At 43.3% G+C, this 12,333-nt stretch overlaps 2 protein-coding genes across 8 annotated transcripts in view; one reads left to right on the forward strand and one right to left on the reverse strand.

Annotated features, from left to right (window-relative positions):
- The window catches only part of BABAM2 (BRISC and BRCA1 A complex member 2), a 577,548-nt gene that overhangs the window by 536,579 nt on the left and 28,636 nt on the right, over positions 1-12,333 (reverse strand). The gene's annotated exons all lie outside the window — the stretch shown is intronic.
- Positions 1-12,333, forward strand: part of RBKS (ribokinase) — a 113,112-nt gene that overhangs the window by 79,304 nt on the left and 21,475 nt on the right. Inside the window, exon 8 of one of the 7 annotated variants that reach the window (XM_055253189.2) lies at positions 2,004-2,995. The exons of the other annotated variants lie outside the window; for them this stretch is intronic. Coding sequence (XP_055109164.2) covers positions 2,004-2,027 — 24 coding nt within the window. The 3' untranslated portion in view covers positions 2,028-2,995. Of the gene's footprint in view, positions 1-2,003; positions 2,996-12,333 lie in introns of those variants that run through there. 7 annotated transcript variants of the gene reach the window in all.

The raw sequence follows: 12,333 nt of genomic DNA on the forward strand, positions 1-12,333 counted from the left end.
CCATCAAAAAGTGGGCGAAGGATATGAACAAACACTTCTTAAAAAGTAGTATAAATTTCACAACCCAAACTGCTTAGGAACAGGATCACATTACAAAGTCTCAGTAACAGGATTTGTTGCTGTTTCTCTGAGCCGGTGGTGGAATTTTTTTTTCCTGGCTCATCTTTTCTGTAGGAGTCTTAGTTCCAGCACTCCACTTTGCTTGAAACCCACCTTTTGTCCAAACATGGCCATTAAAGCCCAAGCCCAAAGATTACCCGGACCAGCAAACCGCTTGGATGGCCATAGTTTATGCTCTTGCCATGGTAGTTTTTAGAACTCTCTTTGTTTTTGGACTCTGGGAAAATCTTATTTCTATTTTTTAGATATACTAATAGTAATAAGGCTTCTGTTTTATCCCAGAGTTCTGAGTATCTTGTAGAAGGAGAGTTTTCAGATCTCTAGGCTACAACATTGCTACAAAGAGAAGCCTAAATTGTGTTTCTTCACAGGCAGTGATCACAGTCAGGGTCCTCAGGCCGCCTTTCATCTTATTCTCAGAGCATCGTGGGAGTTCCACGACTAATGATACAAAAGCAGCCTCTAGAACTGAAAACAGTTCCTTAAGAAATAGGAAATACCCTATTGGAAAGAATGGCAAAATGGAATGAGGCACATCCCACTGTACACTTTCTTATTCAGCACACTTTGAATTTTCCACATGCCACACAGTGGATATACATTGGTATGCCAGGGACACACTGGCATAATAAGACAGTCCCTGGCCACAAAGAGCTTGGAATCCAGAAGAGTGCATAGTCCATACAGCCAGAATGAGAAGTCCCATGGTGATGCAGTGGAGGGGGCCCATCTAGCCTGAGGAGCCTAGGGAAGCTGTTTGAGAGCGTAAGGGAAGGAGCTGAGCTGAAGGATAAGGCAGAGGCAGCTTGGTAAAGTGGCACTCAGGCAGAGGCAGCAGCTCATGAAGCAGCTAAAGGGAGCATGGCATATTTGTGCTGCTTCAAATAGTTCTATTTGGAAAGACCTGAGTACAAAGAAGAGTGGGAAAGGATGAGGTGAAGAGGTGGCAGGGTTGGGTTGTAAAGGGCTTCCTTTGCCACTTCTGAGAATTCACACTTCTGAGGGCAATGGGGAGCCATTTAAGCAAGGGATACATTTGATCAGATTTATACTTTATAAAAAGATTAATATGGCTGCTGTGTGAAGAATAAATTGGAGTTTACAAGACTGGAGTCAGGGAGAAAGTCCAGAGACTGTCATTTTGATCTGGGTGAGAGATGGTGGCAGCCTGGACTAGGGAAGTGGAAATGGGGATGCTGAGAAGTGGATTTGAGAGCTCATGGGAATTCAGATGACATAAAGATAGTTCATTTCCTTAAAAAAAAGTGGGGGCAGGGGGGAGATAACTAAGATGGTTATTTCATAGTTGAAACAAACAGATCATTCTGTCAGTCCGAGTGGTTTTCAGCATATTTTTTACTCTGACTCACATAAAGGCTAAAACCTACTCCCACTAGAAAGAGTTCCTGTCATCAGTGATTCTCTGCAGATAGCACAGAAAGATGCCTATATAACTTAAAAAAAAATTAAAATCTCAGGTGATCCGTAAATGCCCTTCCATCCGGTATGCCTGCCTTCTAGGGAATCACTGATCTGTGTAACAGGGAAGCATTTGGAGCAGAAATCAATCCTTCATTTAAAGTAACTGACATTTGAAGGTAACTCTTTTGCAACATAATGCTAGTTCAGATACTTGCCCTACCGCCTGTGCCTTAGACACTAGCTTATTCCTGGTAGAAACACAGCCTTCACGTAACTATGCATCCTTCCCTGATAAAGTGACAAATCAGCCAGTATATGACGAATTTGGGTTGTGTAGACAAATATACCAGGTGCACCAGCCAAGACATACACAGTTGGTTGTGAATCATCCACACCAGCTTTCAATGCAGTTAGATTCACAGAACAATTGCTCAGTTCCTTCCTTCATTTTCACAATGTAGACCTGGCTCAAGACCCAAGAGTGAAGCAGCAAGTGTGAAGAAGCAGAAACATTATAAATAACCCAGAGAATCCTTTTATAACAGCAACTGCCTACTGATTTTGTGGCCTAACAGCTCAAGCAAAAATGAATATAAATACAACATTGTGCAATGACTAATTACTCAAAATTTTGTGCATCAGCAGAAGTGGAACCTGTGGTTGGTGCTAATATTATGAAATGCCTTTGCTGTTTAATAATCCGGCAGCTCTGTATTATTTAGCATGCATTTTTCTTGGAGAACAATGATTTTATTTCAAGTACCTCTCACTGAAATAAAAAAGCAGCTGTTAGAAGATGAACATTTGGCAGAAAATATTTTAGCGAATCTTTTGTAAGATACTAAGTCCTATTGGATTAACTGTTTTCTGTCTAGAATAGTGGAGTCACAAAAAAAAGGGGGATTGCTGACCACAAAAGGCAAAAGGCCAACCTTTAGAACTCAGTGAATCACTAACAGACATTTTAGTTTTAATTGCCATTTACTCACCAATATATATACAAAGCTCTCATTAATATTGCCTGAAGAATGGGCCCTTTTTAATTCCATTTTTAGCTCGCTCTCAGGATTCCACTTCTCTTTCATTAATGTGGAATTCTTTAAATTATAGAATAAATTAACTCACCGCAGACATTTTGGGCAGAATGAGGTTTTCAGCAATTTTCAGCCTCCACAGGCCATTCTTCTCAGCAGCTTGCCAGCCAGCAGAGCGGTGAGGGCCGTGGCTGGGAGCAGCACCTGCCCCTGAACTTGAAGAGAGGCTACAGCAGCCCACTGGGCTCTTGGCCCAAGCCCACTCTCAGGGTGACAGTGTCCTTCACATGTTCCTCAGGCTGGCCAAACAAGGGGTGTGCCAGTGGGTAAGCCACATCACCATAAGGCTGCTGGGCACAGCCCGTTTCAGCCAAAGAACATTATGGTTGAGCTGCATTAATGTAGCCATATTGACTCAGGGACAATTTTTACATTATTATAAGCAAAACAGAAAATGTTCTTTTTTAAATTATCAAGAAACGTGAAAAAACAAAGAGTTTCATCTTATCTCCAGTTCCCATTCCTGGGTTGAAGTGGGTGATAGGTAAAGATTAAAAATGGAAGAGTTTTCAGAGATGGCTGAAGATTATCTATAGGGTGAGGCTCAGGCTCAGGCCAAGGGTGGAATGAGGTATAGAAAAGGGAAAGGATCAGGCATGTCTGTTCTGTATATTATTTGGCAATACGAGACACTGTATCTACATTTTTTTACAAATGTTATCTCAAAACAGCTTCGTCAAAATGCTCCACTTCAGTCCTGGTCTGACCAGCCAGCCCAGAGCCCATCACAAACTAACAAAGCTGAGAATGGGCCCTGAGTCATGGTCAGGCCCCAGATGGAGCCAGCCAGTGGCCTCTGTCAATATGAACTAATGGCTGACTTGGACCGGGAGCCATTTGTCACCAATAGTGGGGCCAGATCTGTCCACGGCACCAAACTGTGAGGTAGGTTAAGCACCTCAACCTGTGTGAAGGCTGAGATGACTGAGACATACTGCGTCAGGCAGGGGATTTCTTTTGTCTTTGACTCAATTTTAGATGGAATCCATGTGATGCAGTTATTATGATTATCTGTACTCTTTCTTAAAAATGGCTACTAAATACTTGTAGGGTATCAATAAAGGAAGAATCTGGCAGTTCTGGGATGAAGGTTAATAGAGTTTTTCTTGTTCTATAGTAGCTGAAATTTAATCAATGTATTGAAATTCAGAAGATCAGTGTCATTTGTAATACCACTTACTGTCGCTTTGGGCAGTGAAGTGCTGCCCTGAGCATATCTTAGCCCCAACTTACTTTGATTTTGCACTCAACCCCTTGTTGATCCTTCTCTGTTCTCACCTATCTTAATGAAAGAAGGCTTTAGCCTCATAAACCTCATTCCAGATAGAAATACATAATTCAAGAGAAACACTGATGTCAAAGAAGAGAAGGCATACCAATTTGTGTCAGCATTTGCTGTAAATTAGAGAGGAGTACAGGGAGAGTTTAATGTAATGTAGAATTGGAATTAAAATAGAACCAATATTTAGGCAGTCCTCCGCCTCTTTTTTTCCCTGCTGTGACATGAAGGATTGACTTTCTCCCAGCTTAAGTACCTAATGTAGTTCATTTTTTTTCCTTTCTGCTGGAATTCCCCCCCACAAAATACTACATATTTATTTCTGGCATCCAAAATTAAATATTTTCACCTTTTCCATTCCAATCACAACCAAAAACTCAGGGTATGAAGAGTTGGAGTTTTCCCCCTCATCTTCCACAACTTTGCAGCATAGAAAGGACCTCTGGTGGCCAGGCACAGTACCTCATTCCTGGAATCCCAGTACTTTGGGAGGCCAAGACAAGAGGATCACTTGAGCCCAGGAGTTGCTGGAGACCAGCCTGGGCAACATAGAGAGACCCCATCTCTACAAAAAAATTTTTTATAGCCAGGCACAGTGGTAAATGCCTGTAGTCCCAGCTACTCAGGAGGCTGAGTCGGGAGGATCGTTTCAGTCCAGGGAGGTCAAAGCTGCAGTGAGCCGTGATTGCACCACTGCACTCCAGCCTGGGTGACAGAGCGAGACCCTGTCTCAAAAAAAGAAAAAAAAGACCTCTGCCATGCCAGTGTAATCAGTTCAGCTGTTGTAAATAACTATTAATCCCTCCTTAATATAGTACTAATGTGGGTGTTACCTCCATGGTTTCTTTTTTTCCTAAGCTGAGAATAAAAGGTTGATAGTGAACATCTCACAATGTAAATTTGTGCAAGGTGTTTCTGTAACTTGTGAGAATTCTTTAGCACACATGCAAAAGTGTTCTTCCTTTTAAAGTGGTCACGTTGGGAAGCTTCACATTCAGACCACATGTTTTCAGAACCTTTTTGGAGCTCTTTATTTGAATTTCTGCCAGAGCCGATCTTGTTCTTTACAGTTGCCCATTGGTTTTGGCCAATGGTGGAGTTCCCTAGCTTGATCCCTCACCTTAATCATTAGACTTGGCTTTAAACAATTCACTCTTTCCAGAAATAAATTCCTTAGGATATGGTTCTCAAAATATAGCCCTAAAGCCAGCAGTATTGCCATCACCTGGGAAGTCATTAGAAACACACATCCCAGGCCCCACCTTATATTTAATGGATCAGAAACTTTGGGGATGGAGCCCAGCAGTAGGTGTTTTAACAAGCCCTCCAGGCGATTCCAGTGCATGCTCAAGTTTAAGAACCACTGACTGAGATGAAATGTGCCTCCATTGAGGATATTCAAAGATATGCTACAGATTTTGAAGGTACTGAAAGAGAAGTTTCAAAATATTTTTGAGCAAAGTTAGAATACATTTATGGCATCCCCAGAGGACTGCTTTAATGGGGACTGGGCTTTAACCAGGGTGTTCCAGTTCTATCACCTAGCCATTTAACCTTGAGCAAGTTCTTACACTTGGTTTCTCATCTGGAAAATCAAAGACCCACCCTACCTACCTCACAGCATTGCGATGAAATTCAAATTTAATCACATCTGCAAACATGCCCTGTAAACCAGAAAGTGCTGTGGAAAAGTGAAAGTCATGTCACTCTGCAGGCAGAATTCTGGTAGTCTGAGCATTATGTCAGGGAAATGAGTGGGGCAAAGGCTTATATTTATCATTTCCCTGGCCAGATATACCTTTTTGTCTATATAATGGCCTTATGGATGTGTCTCAGATTCTGCCATTTCAGCCTACCAATTCATCTGGTATTGAGAGAGGAAAAAAACCATTGCCTGATTAGTAGCTACAAAATGCTAGAAAAATATTAATATATCCATTTTCAGGTCGGTCCTGGTGGCTCACGCCTTTAATTCCAGCACTTTGGGAGGCCGAGGCGGGCGAATCGTTTGAGCCCAGAAGTTTGAGACCAGTGTGGGCAACATGGCAAAACCCTGACTCTACAAAAAAATACCAAAAAAATTAACCACCCACCTGTAGTCCCAGCTACTTGGGAGGCTGAAGTAGGAGGATCACTTGAGCCCAGGAGGTTGAGCCTGCAGTGAGCTGAGATCGTGCCATTGCACTCCAGCCTGGGAAACAGAGTGAAACCCTGTCTCAAAAAAAAAAAAAAAAAAAAAGGAAAGAAAAATATATCCATTTTTTGGCTGGGCATGGTGGCTCATGCCTGTAATCCCAGCACTTTGAGAGGCTGATGTGGGTGGATTATTTGAGGTCAGGAGTTTGAGACTAGCCTGACCTGTATGGTGAAACCCCGTCTCTACTAAAAATACAAAAATTTCCCAGACATGGTGGCGCACGCTTGTAATCCCAGCTACTCAGGAGGCTGAGGCAGGAGAATCGCTTGAACCCAGGAGGTAGAGGTTGCAGTGAGCTGAGATTGCACCACTGCACTCCAGCCTGGGCGACAGAGTGAGACTCAGTCTCAAAAAAATGAAAATAAAAAATACAAAAGAAAAAATATATCAATTTTCAAACTTGCTGTTTCCTACAAGGACCCAGGAAAGCTCGGAAATGAGCCATCAGGGCCAACTATGTTGTGTGGATACTGAAGCTCTCATGCCTGGAACATGGCACACACCAGCAGTGCAAGGGTCTGTCCTAAAAACATCATTTTATCCCTGTGCAAGGGTGTCTGGACCTTCAAGGAGGAAACTCAGTGCTCATTGCCACACATTAACCACTGCAGAGAGACCGAAAAGAAAAGCCCTCAAGAAAATCAGATCTGCGGAAACCAAGATTTACAGACCAAACCAGTTAATGCAAGTTTATCCAACACAAATTTGTAAACTTTCTTAAAACGTTATGAGAATTTTTCTGCGATGTTTTTTAACCTCATCAGCTATCGTTAGTGTATTTTATGGCCCAAGACAATTCTTCTTCCAGTGTGGCCCAGAGAAGCCAAAAGACTAGACACCCCTGAATGTATCTGTGTTTGAGAAGAATGTAGATGGATTTTTACCTTAGAGATTAGCCTTTACAAACAACTTCATCATAGGATTCTTTTTTTTTTTTTTTAAGTCAAGGTCTCACTGTCACCCAGCTCACTGCAGCCTCAACTTCCTGGGCTTCAACAATCCTCCCACCTCAGCCTCCAGAGTACCTGGGACCACAGGTGTGCACCACCACACCTGGCTAAAGTTTTGCATTTTTTTGTAGAGACTAGGTTTTGCCATCTTCCCCAGGCTGATCTCAAACTCCTGAGCTCATGCAATCCGCCAGCCTTGGCCTCCCAAAGTGCTGAGTTTACAGGCTTGAGCCACCGTGCCTGGCCAGGAATTCTTAACCAGCAAACTCCTGGTACATTTATAATTTAATTTGAAAACTTTACAAACTCTTTAATGAACACTTCTGGGCAGGAAGGAAGCTAAACCTGTTGCCTCAGTGCTTATTGGAAATGAAGTTTCAATGGCACAGAACCACCTGGCCAACACCAACTTCACTTTTCACACAAAGTGCCAGCTAAAATCGAGATTAGGTGTGAGTATATTAATAATTGGTTAATTATGGTTACATTATTGGATAATTACAGAACAATAAGCTATTGGTTAATTATAGAATTGGAATATGAAATGATTTTGCTCAAAAATGTATCCCCACTTAACAAATCTCTAGAGACAAAGTAGATAAGTGGTTCCTAGGCCTGGGAGGGGGGGCGGTGGGGAGGAATGGGGAGTGACTGAGTATGAGGTTTCTTTCAAGGGAGATGAAGATTTCTAAAATTAGATTGTGGTGATGGTTGCTCAACTCTGTAACTATACTAAAGAACATTGAATTGTACACTTTAAATGGGTGTATTATATTTATATTAATTATATCTCAAAGCTGTTTTTTAAATCCAATAGCTAATGAATTGTAGAGCCAAGACAAAAAAATTGTACCTATTTAAAAGACGGAAGCAAAAATAATATCAAAACTTTGCTGCATGCAGTTTAAGACTTGATTCATATGAAAGTGATCATTTGAAATACATTAAGCCAGAAAATACTTGCTCTTTTTTTTTTTTTTTTTTTTTTTGAGAGTCTCGCTCTGTCGCCCAGGCTGGAGTGCAGTGGCACAATCTCAGCTTACAACAACTTCCACCTCCCAGGTTCAAGTGATTCTCCTGCCTCAGCCTCCCGAGTAGCTGGGATTACAGGTGCGGACCATCATGCCCTGCTAATTTTTGTACTTTTTTTGTGTGTAGAAGGGGTTTCGCCATGTCAGTCAGGCTGGTCTCGAGCTCCTGACCTCAAGTGATCTGCCCACGTTTGGCTTCCCAAAGTGCTGGGATTACAGGTGTGAGTCACCATACCTGGCCCCTGCTCTGTCTTTTAATTGCAGAGTAATTAAAAAATGGATTATCTCAGACTAATAATTGACTTTTTTTTTTTTGAGACAGAGTCTTGCTCTGTCACCCAGGATGGAGTGGCACAATCCAACAGGGGCACAATCTTGTCTCACTGCAACTTCCATCCCCTGACTCAATAAATCCTCCCACCTCTGCCTCCCAAGTAGGTGGGACTATAAGTATATGCCACCAAACCCAGCTAATTTTTGTATTTTCTGTAGACACAGGGTCTCACCACGTTGCCCAGGCTTGTCTTGAACTCCTGGCCTCAACTGATCCTCCCGCCTCAGCCTCCCAAAGTGCTGGGATTACAGGCATGAGCCACCACACCTGGCTAATAATTGAAATTTAAATGTCAAAAATCAAGGTGGCTGGTAGTAGAAGGCAAAGTCATGGACATTTGCGACATAATGGTTTGTCATGTTCCCTACAGATTTCTTTAGAAAAAAATCAGCACTTACACAATAATGATAAGAAAACTGAACTCTCACTGTCCTTCATGATGCTCATAAACTGACCTGGTTAGAGAAGGCTGTAAGGTTGAGGTTCAGGAAAGGATGTGATCTCCTCCTTATGATAGAAATATGCACTGATAAGAGAAGTTAGAAAAATTCAGATTTTGGCCAGGTACAGTGGTACGTGCTTGTAATGCCAACACTTTGGGAAGCCAAGGCAGGAGGATCACTTGAGGCCAGGAGTTTGAGACCAGCCTGGGCAACAAAGAGAGACTCTGTGTCTATAAAAATATTTTTTAAAGAGAAAAGAAAGAAAAAGAAAAATTCAGATTTGAGCTGTGGAACTGGGCTCTTTTGTAAGCAGCATTGTGCCTAATGGCATGTTCACAAACAGACCGCTCAGTCCTGTCTGCATAGGGGAGAACCTTTCCACTTTCCCACCTTGGGAAAGATAGGCCATGCCATGCGGGTTCTCATCTTCTTGTTAAATTCCTCACTCCAGGGGTTGAGTTTCCCCAGGACTCACTGGTGGCCATGGAGACTGTAAATGGAGGTAAACAGGAGAGGAACTGGCTGACAGAGGTAGGGATTTCTGGCTCAGTGAGGAAAGCAGGGAGGTATTAGCTTGCATTGAACTTAGAGTTGCTGCGCAGGGCTTCTTAACTCACTAGAAGTCCCTGACTGGGCCACTGGTAGTTCTTTGGGACAAGAGGTCCTGCTTCACTTTTTCTCAAACTTTGTTTTTCATCATCACCCCACACCAAGGAAACTTTTGAGACTTTTTTTTCCTAATCACCCTGCCTCTTCCCCCATGAAATTTTTATACCACGTACACACACACACACACACACACACACACACACACACACACACATGTTCCTTGACCTACAATGGGATTACATTCAGATAAACTAACCGTAAACTGAAAATATGATTAATAGAAAATGCATTTAATACAGCTAACCTACTGCTATACTTGAGATGTTGTCCCTGCTAAATCTCATGTTGAATTGTAATCCCCAGTGTTGGAGCTGGGGTCTTGTAGGAGGTGACTGGATCACGGGGGTGGATTTCTCATGAATGGTTTAGCACCATCCCCTTGCCGCTGTCCTCAAAATAGTGAGTGAGTTCTCTCAAGATCTGGTTGTTTAAAAGTATGGCGGTGGGGCACAGTGGCTCATGTTTGTAATCCCAACACTTTGGGAGGCAAAGGCAGGTGGATCACCTGAGTTCAGGAGTTCAAGACCAGCATGGGCAACATAGCAAGACTCTGTCTCTAACAACAACAAAAAAATATGTGTATATATATATATATGTTTTATATATATATATATATATGTGTGTGTGTGTGTGTGTGTATATATATATATATATATATATACACACACACACACACACACTACTCGGGAAACTGAGACAGGAGGCTGGCTTGTGCTCCGGAGGTTGAGGCTGCAGTAAGCCATGGGTGACAGAGTGAGACCCTGTATCAAAAACAAAAGTGCGTGGCATCTTCCCTGTCACTCTCTTTTGCTCCTGCTCTCCCCATGTACCATGCCTGCTCCTGCTTCGCCCTCCACCATGAGTGAAAGCTCCCTGAGGCCTCCTCAGAAACCACACAGATGCCAGCACCATGCTTGTACAGCTGCAAAACTATGAGCCAGTTAAATCTCTTTTCTTTATAAATTAGCCAGCCTCAGGTATTTCTTTATAGCAATGCAAGAACTGCCTAACACACCTACCAAACATTATATTACAGTTTGTACTGAATGTGTATCACTCTCACACTGTCATAAACTTGAAAAATTGTAAGTCGAACCATCATAAGTTGGGATCGTGTGTGTCTGTGTGTGTGTGTGTGTGTGTGTTTGTGTGTGTATACTGTGGTCCTTTGGAGAGCATTTGTATAATATCTAAGATTTTTTTCACGCACCCCCACCAAGAATGGATTTTGACCCCTTTCGGGGAGATACAGCCCCAGTTGGGAATTCATGCCCTGGATGAAATGAAGGCTGTAGGCAGGGCCCTTCTGTTCACTCTGAGTGAGTGGCGAGGTTGATAACATGGAGTAAGTAGATCAGGCAGCCCTATATCCATCATTAATCAGGATAGGCCCTGACCTCAGGTTCTAGCACTGCCCTGCTAGAGGAACGTCCTCCAGAATCACATTGTTCCTGCACCATCTGTTCAGCCTGCCTGCCCCGTCCTCCAGCCTCTGCTACATCTCCTCTCCATAGGTGGCAGCCCTCTGCCCAGTGGCTGGCTAGCTGTGGTAGACAGTGGAATGCTCCATCAACTTGGCATTGCTGAGGATGTGCAGGCTGTCCCTGCCAGCAGTAACCCTGTTCCCATCCTGTCCTGCAGCCTTACCCGCCCCAGCTCTAGGCCTCTACCCAGAAGCCTCTCAATGTTCTCCCTCTCCACCTCCTCCCCAAATGAAAGCATGGGGAATGGATTTCAGAGACCCCAGCACACAATGGTGACCATGACTGGAACTCTCTGGAGCCTGGCATCCCTCATAAACAAGAGCCACAGGACACTGGCCTTCACCTCTTCCTGGCTCCAAGTGCATTCCTGGCCGCCCTTATCCTTCTACTCTGAGCTGGAAACATAAAGCTAGTCACAGCATAAACCCCTTGCCTCACAATCCTATGGATTGTGCCCTAGGATGGTGACCTTCTTTGTTTCTTAGAAGCCTTGTCTGGCCCCCTCTGACCTAGGTCATGGGCTTTCACTGCCAAAAACTTGAGCAACATAAGGGGCCGCTGAGATAATACCATCTTTGTCTGCCTCACCTTTGTTGAACACCTGCTCTGTGCCAAGCACTGTGCTAAGCCTTTTCACATACATTACTTAATTCAGTCTTCACAATGGCCCTATGAGGTAAGTTCCCATTGTACAGATAAATAAACCCACAGAAAAGCTGAGTAACTTGCCAGAGGTCACACAGCTAGTAAGTGGTGAAATCAGGACTTAAACCCAGGTCTGTCTGAAATCCAAACCATTTACTGCATTGTCCCAGTTGAAAAAAACATTTTCCAGTTGTATGAATAGAAATAAAAATGACACAAGACCTTTATTGCCAGTGAAAAGGCAGTGAATTTACCATTCTTAAAAGATGACAGAGCTGGCTAGGAGTGGTGGCTTGCACGTGTAGTTCCAGCTACTCAGGAGGCTGAAATGGGAGGATTGCTTGGGCCCAGGAGGTTGAGGCTGCAGTGAGCCATGATCACGCCACTGTAACCCAACCTGGGTGACAGAGCAAGAGCCTGTCTCAAAAAAAAAAAAAAAAAATACACAGCTAACAAAAAGGGGCAGAGGCAGGTTAAAACCAGGTACATATGACACCCATATCTCCTGCCTGTCAGTGATTAACCCTTGGAGGACAAAGAATGACTTTTATGTTCCCTGGCCCAGTCAGCTAGATACTCACGCCTCAGCCTCCTGCAGACAAGAACAAGGCAGAAGCCCCATTTTTAGAACTTGGAAGCGAGCGCAGAGCAAGCCTGGCCCCCGG

Source organism: Symphalangus syndactylus, chromosome 18 (assembly GCF_028878055.3).
Source record: "Symphalangus syndactylus isolate Jambi chromosome 18, NHGRI_mSymSyn1-v2.1_pri, whole genome shotgun sequence".
In the NCBI taxonomy this organism is placed as follows: domain Eukaryota; kingdom Metazoa; phylum Chordata; class Mammalia; order Primates; family Hylobatidae; genus Symphalangus; species Symphalangus syndactylus.